Source organism: Pollicipes pollicipes, unplaced genomic scaffold (assembly GCF_011947565.3).
Source record: "Pollicipes pollicipes isolate AB1234 unplaced genomic scaffold, Ppol_2.1 Scaffold_56;HRSCAF=61_pilon_pilon_pilon, whole genome shotgun sequence".
NCBI classification, from domain to species: Eukaryota; Metazoa; Arthropoda; class Thecostraca; order Pollicipedomorpha; family Pollicipedidae; genus Pollicipes; species Pollicipes pollicipes.
Window position 1 is genome coordinate 332,337 of NW_023596737.1, and position 11,862 is coordinate 344,198.

At 58.7% G+C, this 11,862-nt stretch overlaps 1 protein-coding gene across 1 annotated transcript in view; it reads left to right on the forward strand.

The window, feature by feature from the left end:
- The window catches only part of LOC119102162 (dedicator of cytokinesis protein 9), a 34,038-nt gene extending 24,410 nt beyond the window's left edge, over window positions 1-9,628 (forward strand). Inside the window, exons 31-41 of the mRNA XM_037225511.1 lie at window positions 2,090-2,250; window positions 2,648-2,768; window positions 3,447-3,655; window positions 4,225-4,366; window positions 5,037-5,178; window positions 5,707-5,827; window positions 6,145-6,291; window positions 6,724-6,849; window positions 7,605-7,742; window positions 8,022-8,141; window positions 9,059-9,628. Of these exons, the coding sequence (XP_037081406.1) occupies window positions 2,090-2,250; window positions 2,648-2,768; window positions 3,447-3,655; window positions 4,225-4,366; window positions 5,037-5,178; window positions 5,707-5,827; window positions 6,145-6,291; window positions 6,724-6,849; window positions 7,605-7,742; window positions 8,022-8,141; window positions 9,059-9,406 (1,775 nt within the window). The 3' untranslated portion in view covers window positions 9,407-9,628. The remainder of the gene's footprint in view (window positions 1-2,089; window positions 2,251-2,647; window positions 2,769-3,446; window positions 3,656-4,224; window positions 4,367-5,036; window positions 5,179-5,706; window positions 5,828-6,144; window positions 6,292-6,723; window positions 6,850-7,604; window positions 7,743-8,021; window positions 8,142-9,058) is intronic.
- The last annotated feature ends 2,234 nt before the right edge of the window (window positions 9,629-11,862 follow it).

Sequence of the window (11,862 nt, forward strand, 5' to 3'; positions counted from 1 at the left end):
CCTGTATCACGGTATGCTCGCATGTTCGTCCAGCACTACAGCGCTGCCCTGTATCACGGTACGCCCGCATGTTCGTCCAGCGCCACAGCGCTGCCCTGTATCACGGTACGCTCGCATGTTCGTCCAGCGCTACAGCGCTGCCCTGTATCACGGTACGCTCGCATGTTCGTCCAACACTACAGCGCTGCCCTGTATCACGGTACGCTCGCTTGTTCGTCCAGCACTACAGCGCTGCCCTATATCACGGTACGCTCCGCATGTTCGTCCAGCGCTACAGCGCTGCCCTACATCACGGTACGCTCCGCATGTTCGTCCAGCGCTACAGCGCTGCCCTGTATCACGGTATGCTCGCATGTTCGTCCAGCACTACAGCGCTGCCCTATATCACGGTACGCTCCGCATGTTCGTCCAGCGCTACAGCGCTGCCCTATATCACGGTACGCTCCGCATGTTCGTCCAGCGCTACAGCGCTGCCCTGTATCACGGTACGCTGGCATGTTCGTGTAGCACTACAGCGCTGCCCTGTATCACGGTACTCTCGCTTGTTCGTCCAGCACTACAGCGCTGCCCTGTATCACGGTACGCTCCGCATGTTCGTCCAGCGCTACAGCGCTGCCCTGTATCACGGTACGCTCGCTTGTTCGTCCAGCGCTACAGCGCTGCCCTATATCACGGTACGCTCGCATGTTCGTCCAGCACTACAGCGCTGCCCTGTATCACGGTACGCTCGTTTGTTCGTCCAGCGCTACAGCGCTGCCCTATATCACGGTACGCTCCGCGTGTTCGTCCAGCACTACAGCGCTGCCCTATATCACGGTACGCTCCGCATGTTCGTGTAGCACTACAGCGCTGCCCTATATCACGGTACGCTCCGCATGTTCGTCCAGCGCTACAGCGCTGCCCTATATCACGGCACGCTCCGCATGTTCGTCCAGCACTACAGCGCTGCCCTATATCACGGTACGCTCCGCATGTTCGTCCAGCACTACAGCGCTGCCCTATATCACGGTACGCTCCGCATGTTCGTGTAGCACTACAGCGCTGCCCTATATCACGGTACGCTCCGCATGTTCGTCCAGCACTACAGCGCTGCCCTATATCACGGTACGCTCCGCATGTTCGTGTAGCACTACAGCGCTGCCCTATATCACGGTACGCTCCGCATGTTCGTCCAGCACTACAGCGCTGTCCTATATCACGGTACGCTCGCATGTTCGTCCAGCACTACAGCGCTGCCCTGTATCACGGTACGCTCGCTTGTTCGTCCAGCGCTACAGCGCTGCCCTATATCACGGTACGCTCTGCATGTTCGTCCAGCACTACAGCGCTGCCCTATATCACGGTACGCTCCGCATGTTCGTGTAGCACTACAGCGCTGCCCTATATCACGGTACGCTCCGCATGTTCGTGTAGCACTACAGCGCTGCCCTATATCACGGTACGCTCCGCATGTTCGTCCAGCACTACAGCGCTGTCCTATATCACGGTACGCTCGCATGTTCGTCCAGCACTACAGCGCTGCCCTGTATCACGGTACGCTCGCTTGTTCGTCCAGCGCTACAGCGCTGCCCTATATCACGGTACGCTCTGCATGTTCGTCCAGCACTACAGCGCTGCCCTATATCACGGTACGCTCCGCGTGTTCGTGTAGCACTACAGCGCTGCCCTATATCACGGTACGCTCCGCATGTTCGTCCAGCACTACAGTGCTGCCCTATATCACGGTACGCTCCGCATGTTCGTGTAGCACTACAGCGCTGCCCTATATCACGGTACGCTCCGCATGTTCGTGTAGCACTACAGCGCTGCCCTGTATTATGGTACTCTCGGATGTTCGTCCAGCACTAGAGCGTGGAGACGTATAGTGGCGTGTGGTACGTGAAGGTTATGTAAGGTTTTCCGATTGCTTTGGCTTAATTATTGGTGATGTTCTTTTTTAAACACAATTGTATTTGTTTTGCGAGAACTCTCAACCTTGTCCACTCATTTCACCCGGTGACTTTGTCTGAGATACACCTTATTACTGAGCTTATGGCGGAATCCGACCGGTGAGAATGGTCTGTTACTCCCGCCCCTTGTGCGCCCTCAGGCCCTGCCGAGCTGTGCGGCCGCCTGTGCTACGACCTGCTACGCTGCTGCAACAGTCCGCTGGCCAGCACGCGCCACGAGGCCTGCGCCCTGCTCTACCTGCTGATGCGCGGCAACTTCGAGTTCACCAACCGCAAGGCATTCACGCGGGTCCACCTGCAGGTTGGTTTGGTTTGGATCTGAGGATGGCCTTGCAGGCGTCCCCAGTCGTGGCCGAATGCGGTGTAGACTGGCTCCATGTGTTTACTGTCACATTTGAGGTGGGAGTTGAGTCGCGAGATGCATAGTTTATATTTGATGTGGCGAAATACTCGTGAGGGTTATACTGAGATCAGGATGCCGCGGAAACAACTCCAACCGCTGTGATCCGGAAAAGAATATAATGAGCTCTCGGACTGGCCAGCTGTGCGATGTCTGTACAGCGGCGTCAGGAGGTAACGTGGCGGGCGATCGAGGTCAGTAATTCCGTGTGATAATCAGCAGCGCTTAGTGTGTCCGCTGATGTGTCATCCTGTCAGCTGATGTCATTCTCAGCTGATGTGTCACCCTGTGATCGCAGGTGATCATCAAGGTGTCCCAGCTGCTGGGTGAGTCGGTGGTGCTGGACTCGTCCCAGTTCTACGAGAGTCTCTCGCTCATCAACAGCTACGCCAACAGCGACAAAGTCATGACCCGGACCGGTGAGTGCCGGCGCCTTCACGCCCTCGCGTCCTGGACTGCAGCGCCCCAGACGGCGGTCGCGTCGCTGTGGGGTGCAGGGGCTGAGAATATCTGTTTGGTCATTCTTTGGCTCTACATTTGGTCTGGCCCATCCCTGACCCAGGCCTCACGCGAGGAATCTGGTGGAATAACACGGAACAAGAAGACGTGACCACATACATCGGCTGAGACTCGAAGCGACAGGAGTCTCAGAATGTCACCAGCTTTGGTCGGTTTGAGGTCGGATAACTCGAATCATCTTTGGAGAAGTTCATTTAACTTCATAGCGGGAATTATGTGCAAGCATTGTTTGGAATGTTTTTAGTCAAACGTTTGGCAATATTCCGTGTGTGTTGGGATTAAGAACCTTGACCGCTCCATGTAAACCATCGAACACGCACACGTTGCAGTTGCCCACATGTACACCAATCTAATGATTGGTCATTGCTTCTGCACGCGCCCCCTACGTCAGAAGGAAAATTGACTTGTCCGCCTTCCAGTTTGATTCTTGCAGCATTGGGACAGTACTGGCCTGTTTTTACTGGCTCTCACATCTGTCAGTAAGATCTCTTACCGGCCAGAACATTTGTCTTGAGTCCCCTCTGTCGCGCTCAGTCACGTTGTTTCTGAGATCGCGGCTGGGCGCGTGCCGCCGTCAGGTTTCGTGTCGGACGTGAAGGACCTGACGAAGCGCGTGCGGACCGTGCTGATGGCGACGGCGCAGCTTAAGGAACACGAGAACGACCCGGCCGTGCTGGTCGACCTGCAGCACAGCCTGGCCAACAGCTACGCCAGCACTCCGCAGCTGCGCGAGACGTGGCTGCGCAGCATGGCCAAGTGCCACGTGCGCGACGGTAACCTCTCCGAGGTAGGCGGGGGAGACGGTAACCTGTCCAAGGTAGGCGGGAGGGACGGTAACCTGCCCAAGGTAGGCGGGAGGGACGGTAACCTGTCCGAGGTAGGCGGGAGGGACGGTAACCTCTCCGAGGTAGGCGTGAGGGACGGTAACCTGTCCGAGGTAGGCGGGAGGGACGGTAACCTGTCCGAGGTAGGCGGGAGGGACGGTAACCTCTCCGAGGTAGGCGGGAGGAACGGTAACCTGTCCGAGGTAGGCGGGAGGAACGGTAACCTATCCGAGGTAGGCGGGAGATTTCCTGGGTCCAGGGTGCGTATATTCTCATATCGGCACACACCTTCGCTCAGTGGCCGGTCTCGACGGCGGGTGCCTGACTGGCGTTCGTCGGGTGGAGCGGGGGCGCGTCGGTGGCGTACCATGGTGTCCGCTGTCACAAAACTGATCTTGCGTGAGGCTCGACTGGGCAACAGACGTGACACCCGCCCGTGTACCGCCGTGTTACTGGGGTCAGGCGCCAGACCGTGTGACGGGGAGATATCACGTCCCCTGACGGTTGGCGGGTGTTCGCGGCCGTGCTGCAGGCGGCCATGTGCCAGGTACACATCGCGGCGCTGATGGCCGAGTACCTGCTGCAGCGGGGCGAGCACGAGCTCGGCTGCCAGGCGTTCCACGCCGTCTCCGCCAACGTGGTGCGCGACGAGAACAACCTCAAGTTCGATCTCGGTCAGTGGCTGCGCTGGCACCGCGCTTCGTGTCGCGCGGACAGGGATAGGACACCTGGCCGTCGTGGCCGATGGGCTTTGGCCGCTCCTTCAAAAAAGGAAGCAGGTTTTGATAGAGTTGAATGCTTATATTTGATGTCCAACACGTTACCATGCTAAAACATCAACCAAATCCTTAACCTTGGTGTCACGCTTTAGACCATCACAAGGGACTGAATGGCGACATAATTAATGAGCGGATGCGTGACATACATTTGCTTTTACATTGACAAAGTTCTGTGCATGAAATGCAGGTGCATATCAAGCCCTTTCGAAAATTGTCTGCTATTTCTCAGAGAGGGGCCAGAACGTACCGCGCGCAACCGGAAGTTAATGCTCACCACACAGACGCTAACACGGGTAACCAGTCATGCACTCATTTCGGGTAAATGATACTATCAAGAACAATGAAGCCTTTCATATGGGCTCCATTGGACCAAGGCAATGCGCCTACGAACTTGTCCGTCAGCCCCCAGCGCTGCCTGCGTAATGGCCAGAAGGTGACTCGTGAGTGCCGATCCCCACACTGTGGTCTCGGGGTGCGGTAGTACGACCAGTCGGCCAGCTGGACGCACTTTCCGGCGGCGTGTGCCGCCCCGCCCTGACCCCCCCCCCCACCCCCCGCGCGTCAGGCATCGGTGACCTCTGCTACACGGAGGAGTCGCTGGTGGCGCAGCTGAAGGTGTGCGCCGAGGCCATGGAGCTGTGCGAGCGGCAGGAGCTGCTGCCCAACGTGTACGACATCCTGGTGCCCATCTACCGCAGGCGGCGCAGGTACGTGCCGTCCGCTGGGGTGCCCCTCCCCCCCCCCCCTCCGCTGACTTCTGTCAGCGGGTGTGGGAACTCCGGCTCAGTGGGAGTCGGCTGGCTTAGTCAGCGCGGCGCGATTTGCTGCGTATGGGATTTGGCGTTCGAGATAAGTGATTTAATGGCAACTGCACAACATAGTGCCTATGGGCGCCATATGACTAGGGCGGTCGGCGCGCCATAAAGGCTGAATTATTATCTTTGTCTCGAATTGCCCCGAAGAAACGTCGATGACGCCAAGTTTCTGGAGACTGTTATCTTTTGGCCACTTCATGAGCTCCACGGCATCGCCATCCACAACATGTCGAACCTAAACACTATGTGTCACCGGAATGTGGCAGGGCGGGAATGACTGACTTGGTGCCGTGTAGTCGGCTGTCAGTTTCATGCTAGAATGCGCCTTGCTCTGTGTGTGGAATATGGAAGCTGTTAAGTGTTTTGGCTGTCCGTTAGTCGTACGTGTTGTTTGTTGCGTGACCTGCTGTGGCGGCGCAGTTACGGTGAGCTGGCGGAAGCGCACCATCACATGCACCGCTGCTACAATCGGATCGTGCAGCTGAACATCTCCGGCCGCCGCCTGCTCGGCACCTACTTCCGGGTCATCTGTCTGGGTCAGGTCAGTCAGGTCAGCCGGTGGGCCGGAGTGTCGTCTGCGTATGTCTAATGCGCGTACCACGCACCGTGTCGCCTCTGTTCGTTTTGTGGGATAGGGAGGGGGGGGGGAGGGGTTAGCCAGCGTGCCTGTAGACTGGAGTTAGCTGGCTTCTTTGATAACCCATCGGTCGTGCTGTAGACTCTGCGCCGTAAGGAGACGGGTGCTGACCGAGCCGAGACCGTGCCCTGTGCGATTATGTGCTGGTGTCACGAGCGCCGGCAGCGGACCTGCGGACCTACGCGCCGCGCCGCGTCAACTCACCGCGCCCCTGTCGCCAGAACTACTTCGACAAGGACCACGACCGTGAGTACGTGTACAAGGAGCCCAAGGTCACCTGCCTGGCGGAGGTCAGCGACAAGCTGTACCACCTGCACTGCCACAAGTTCGGCAAGGAGAACGTGCGCATCATCAAGGACTCGGCCCCGGTACGGACTGGACCGGGCCGCGGCCTGCGTCCGGCGGCGCGGCGGCAGCGCTCCCCTCACGCGGCTGACGGCGCGTGCTCGCCGAGTCCGTGCCGTGGCGGAGCACAATTGCACCCGGGCCTGGCTTTCACTGACAGGTTATGGATATGTTTCGCCGAGCGTGAATGTGTGGATTTGTTAGAGTGGTCCCTGGTTGCGTTTCCATCCACCGTTTGATTTTGTTAGTCATGCACGGGGGCCTTTGGTGTGTGTGGTATGCCAGCTATGGTCACGAGCGCGGGCTGAGGGCGATGCTCGATACCTGTGGCGACGTCTCCAGCCTGGCGCTGTCCGTGGTTGCACTCAGCTGATTTGGAGGAGGCTGGCCGGTGTGCGACCCACGGCGACGGTCGGTGGTCTTGCCTGACCCCCTGTGACCGGCGGTGACGTCAGGTGGTGATGGCCGACCTGGACCCGCGGCTGGCCTACATCCAGGTGACGCACCTCACGCCCCACTGGGACGACGTCGACCTCGACGCGCGGCCCACGGAGTTCGAGCGCAACAACAACATCAAACAGGTGGGACGGTCGGCTCACGGCGCCGGCCTGGGAGGCGTCACCGCCTCCTGCGCCCGCGGCGACCGCTGGTGGAGGAGTGCGACGGCGACCGTTTGGGATATAGCGGCTCCAAAGTTTCGTCTTCCTTTGATGAACCCCATTCGCAGAGCTTAACGCGACGGCAGTGACGTCTGAATGGCTATGTCTTGTTTATCCTTGAGCCGTTTCTGTACGCGCCAAAACTACGTATTATAGCACTTCACATGCTTACCAAGTGCTCTGACTTCAAACGCCCTCGGATTTGGGCCGTGTGGTTCGATTATGTGTGCCATGCAGTGCGCAGTATTTCTGCGCCATCATCGCTTACAAACGCAACGATTTTGGGTACTGGCAGTGTCCTAGCAGTCTGCAGCCCAAGTTTTCTTTGGAATAGTCATCAAGTGTGGTATGTGCACAGTTCAGCGAGTTTTTCATCAGCTGACAACGATGATGGAAGTTTTGAGGCGTGCTCTAGGATAGAGATCTTGTCCTCGTTTCACGTCTTGCACTGCTATATAACCAGCATATGAACACTTCAAACGTCGAAATCAAACGGGCTCAAGTCTCAAGTGAAAGTGTGTCGAATCCAAACCCGTTCCCATTCCACTGTGTTCTGCAAACCCGTCCCATCAAATCAGAACGGCTGTGCGTCGCTGGACAGTGCAGTGGACGCCTCGCTCGTGGAAGACGACTGCTGCGTCCAGTTGCATCTACAGACTCGAGTGTGGCCGTTTCAGTTCATGTACGAGACGCCGTTCACGCGCGGCGGCGGTCCACGCGGCCCCGTGGAACAGCAGTGGCGCCGGCGCACTGTGCTCACCACCGACTACTGCTTCCCCTACGTGCGGACGCGGATACCGGTCATCCGGCGCCAGGTGTGTGTGCGGTGACTCCGTCAGTCTGATGCACAGCTGGGCCTGGGAGCCGTCGCGTCTCGCAGAAATACAGCACATTGTGGTGTGTTGACTGGTGTGTGGACGCATGTGGACTAGGCGGGTAGCAACGTTGGGGCACGGGCGTCAGTGTCGACGCCTGTCGATAGAGCAGCGGCCGCTGCTGAGCGGCGGTGGCCGGTGACCCCGGCCGCCGTGTCGCGTCCGGCCACGCCGACCGACCCCCGTGCGCTGCTGACCTGTGGCGGGCGCGCGCGGCAGGAGTACGAGCTGTCGCCGATCGAGGTGGCCATAGACGAGATGACGCGGCGGTCCAGGGAGCTGGTCGAGGTGGTGGAGCGCCAGCCGACCGACGTCAAGAAGCTACAGCTGCGGCTGCAGGTGAGGCAGGGCGGCGCCGGCCCGGTCGTCAGCTGGCAGGCCCGCCGCTGCTGACCGTGGTGTCCCGATGACAGCCCCTCTTACAGGCAGCCGGCTTGGAGTTGCCATTGGGTACTTGCGTTTGTGGTGGCCGTGCTGTTGGCCGGTCTGCGATGGTTTACTAACGCTGCATTTCAGTTCAGCCAGCTGGCGACCGATGGCAATCAGTGTTGCCAGTGTTTGGCGATATTCGGATAATCACTGGTCCGTAGCCCGTCGGCAGGAGAGTGGTGACTATCACTCCGAACAGTCGGCCCCTGGCGGCCGTGTTGCCGCCGAGGCAGCGTCAGCTGTCGGTTTTCACACTGGATGACTGGTGGGCAGCGCGCGCGTGCGTGCGTAGCAGCGTGCCGGTGACTGCGTGCCCATGTGGCCTTCAGGACAGCGCGTTTGCGACTGTATGTGTCCGCGTCGCCTAGGGCAGCGCTACGGTGGCTGTGTGTGCCCGTGTCACCCCCAGGTCAGCGTGTCGGTGGCTGTGTGCGCCCGTGTCGCCCCTAGGGCGGCGGGTCGGTGACTGCGCGTGCCTCCAGGACAGCGCATCGGTGACTGTGTGCCCGTGTCGCCCCCAGGGCAGCGTGTCGGTGGCTGTGTGCGCCCGTGTCGCCCCTAGGGCGGCGGGTCGGTGACTGCGCGTGCCTCCAGGACAGCGCATCAGTGACTGTATGCCCGTGTCGCCCCCAGGGCAGCGTGTCAGTGACTGTGTGTGCCCGTGTCGCCCCCAGGGCAGCGTGTCGGTGGCTGTGTGCGCCCGTGTCGCCCCTAAGGCGGCGGGTCGGTGACTGCGCGTGCCTCCAGGACAGCGCATCAGTGACTGTGTGCCCGTGTCGCCCCCAGGGCAGCGTGTCAGTGACTGTGTGTGCCCGTGTCGCCCTCAGGGCAGCGTGAGCGTCCAGGTGAACGCCGGCCCACTGGCGTACGCGTCCGCCTTCCTCGAGGAGAGCGTGCGCGCCTCCTTCCCGGGTGACAAGCTGTACCAGCTGAAGCAGGCGTTCCGCGAGTTCGTGGACGCTTGTCAGCGGGCGCTGTCACTGAACGCGCAGCTGCGGGCCGACGACCAGGCCGACTACCATGGCTCGCTAGAGGCCGGCTTCCAGGACCTGGTGGCCGCGCTCGGGCTCATCGTCGGCGAGAGCTTCCCGGTCAAGACGGAGCTGGCGCGGCACTCGCAGCATCTCAGCGGCCTCTTCCTGCTGAGCAGCATGACCGGCTCCAGCTCGGTCTGAGCTCAGCTCAGCTCCAGCTCCAGCTCCGACTCAGCCTCAGCTTCGACGTCGTGCCAGCTCCAGCCCCAGCAGCGTATCTCAGCTCCAGCTTCGTCTCGACTCGGCGACTTCGGTGTCAGCGCCAGCTCCGTGGGAGCAGCAGCTTCGGGCTCGGCTCGGCTCGGCTCGGCTCGGCGCAACTCGGCGTCAGCCGCGGCTCCAGTTCCGGGCGCCAGTAGGTCGCTAGGTGTGGTGTTGGGGCGGTCGCCGGGCGGGCTGGCGGCCTGTGCTGTCACCCGCTGAGAGAGGCGACGCACTGTTGACAACGCACGCCCCCCCCCCCCCCCGCTCGAAGGGATGCGCTTCCTGTGTGCCTGCCGTTACTTTCGGCAAAGAGCTACGGTCTTGTGCTTGTCCTTGCTCTTGTTGCGTTTTGCGAACTGGTGCCAGAAATAATCGTGCAATTGTTGGTCAGCAAGCGCATGTGCCTGTGCGTCTATGCGTGCGGTTTTGTGATAATGGCTTATAGCATCCATTTCACCAAGACTCTTTGCCCAATAATTCGCTGGTGTATGTAACTTTGATGAGAGTGATGGTGTAATGTATCTGCCATTTGCGTATTTATTTTAGTCTACCATGGTGACACTATTTAACTCGGTAACTCATTCAGTCTCGTGTTTCTTGTTACCGCGGGCCCCTTTTGGCTTTTACTTAACGGACCGGCCACGTGCCGGTGATGTGATGCGCCGTATCGGGGTACCACACCCAGCCGACGCAGCTCGTGGACGGAGCGCTCCGGCGGGCCGCCTGCTGTCGTCAGGCGCCCCACCCCCTGTCCGTGGAGTGTGGGCCCCTGGTGGCACGCGCCGCCGCCGCCCAGCGGAATACAGCGGCAGGAGGGACTCAGTGTTTGTCGAGGACTTGGAAATGGAGTGGAGTTGGTTGGTGGGACACTAGTTATGGTCCCCCAGATCTGCAGCCACGAGGCAGGAGGCTGCACCAAGTGCCATCCATAAATTACGTTCACATTTTTTACCCCGTTTCTCGTGGTTGCGCTCTGGTTGCGCTGGGCGGAAGCTACTCACCTGGGTTAGGAATTATGTCATAGAAACATTAAGTTCTTTTGGCACCTTATTGAGCTGGATGTACGAAACTCAGGTGGGCGTGCTGCTTATGATAACTGATTTCCGGCGGCGAGGCTAGTCTATGTGATCAGCTGAAGCTGATGGCTTATGACTAATGCAGAGTTTTTGATTTGACTGCAATGAGGAAGTGCAAAACGCCCCAGCATTCGCAATGTGTTAAGAGAGTAGTGTACAGTTAAATCAGTATCAAAAATTCAATAGCCAACGGAAGTGACGTCGGCCAGCAAGTCTTTTAGGCATGTGCATGTACAATTGCATCAGAGCATACCCAGCTGTTGCTCTGTGCTGCGCTGACGCTCACAAGTACACGTGGGGCTTCCGCTAACAGGCCTCCTTGATTTCACCAGCAGAACCCAAAACCAATGAGGGCCCTGGAGCAAGCAAGAGTGCTCCAGCCGCGTAACATTTAGGTCCCTGTCAACAGCCGATTTTAGGTCTGATGAAATGGGAACACCCAAGGCGAGGAGACGACATCTCGTGAGTGACCCAGTGATCGCGGTTGCAATAGTAGGTCCCCAAAGAGGCTCCCGTTAACAGTGTAGGGTCTTCCGAGCAAGCCAGAATAATTCAGGACCAAAGTGGTGCGCCCCTGAACGATTGGGAATTCCCTGGCAGTTTTAAGCAGAAATATCCGAGCAAGCGGGAAGAACTGCCAAGGCCAGTGCACATGCATCAGTGCTCCTGATCGATCAAAGGCGCCTTGAAAGATGAAGGTACAGTGCTCCCGACAATAGCATAGAACCCTCCGAGCAAATGGGAAGCGTCCAGGGCCAATGTGGCGGACTCCTGTACGATCATGGGTGCCCGGGCAGGTTAACGGAAAAATCCCCGAAAAGAGAATAGTGTCCTCGCAAATGAAGTCAAATGAAAAGAACCCTAAGCTATTGTAGATAATTTCAAGCATCGAGTGCCTCGGTAATTTACCTTGCATGCCCCCCCCCCCCCCCCCCCCGTAACAGCGCATGGTCCTCCGAACCCGAGACCAATGTGAACGACCCCTGAGCAATCGAGAGTACCACGGCACGCTGAACGGGTGAGCCTAATATAATAGCAACAAGTACGGTGGATACATGACTGGGCCGTGTTTGGATGTGTTTTAGCGTTGAGCTACTGGTCGCATTACTGCTCACGAGCTAGCATGGTCCTAAACTTAACAGCTTCCGTAAAAGTTGCATTTTCTGAGCTCAGGCAGACGATTAGGCTGGCCGACTTCGCGCAATTTTGAGATCTCGCTGGCAAAATGCCGCGCTAGTTTCAGTCATGGCGCACGATATTCTTTAATGATGAGCGGCAGGCTCCTAGCGAGGGCTCCTGGCCCTACTCACTGACAGT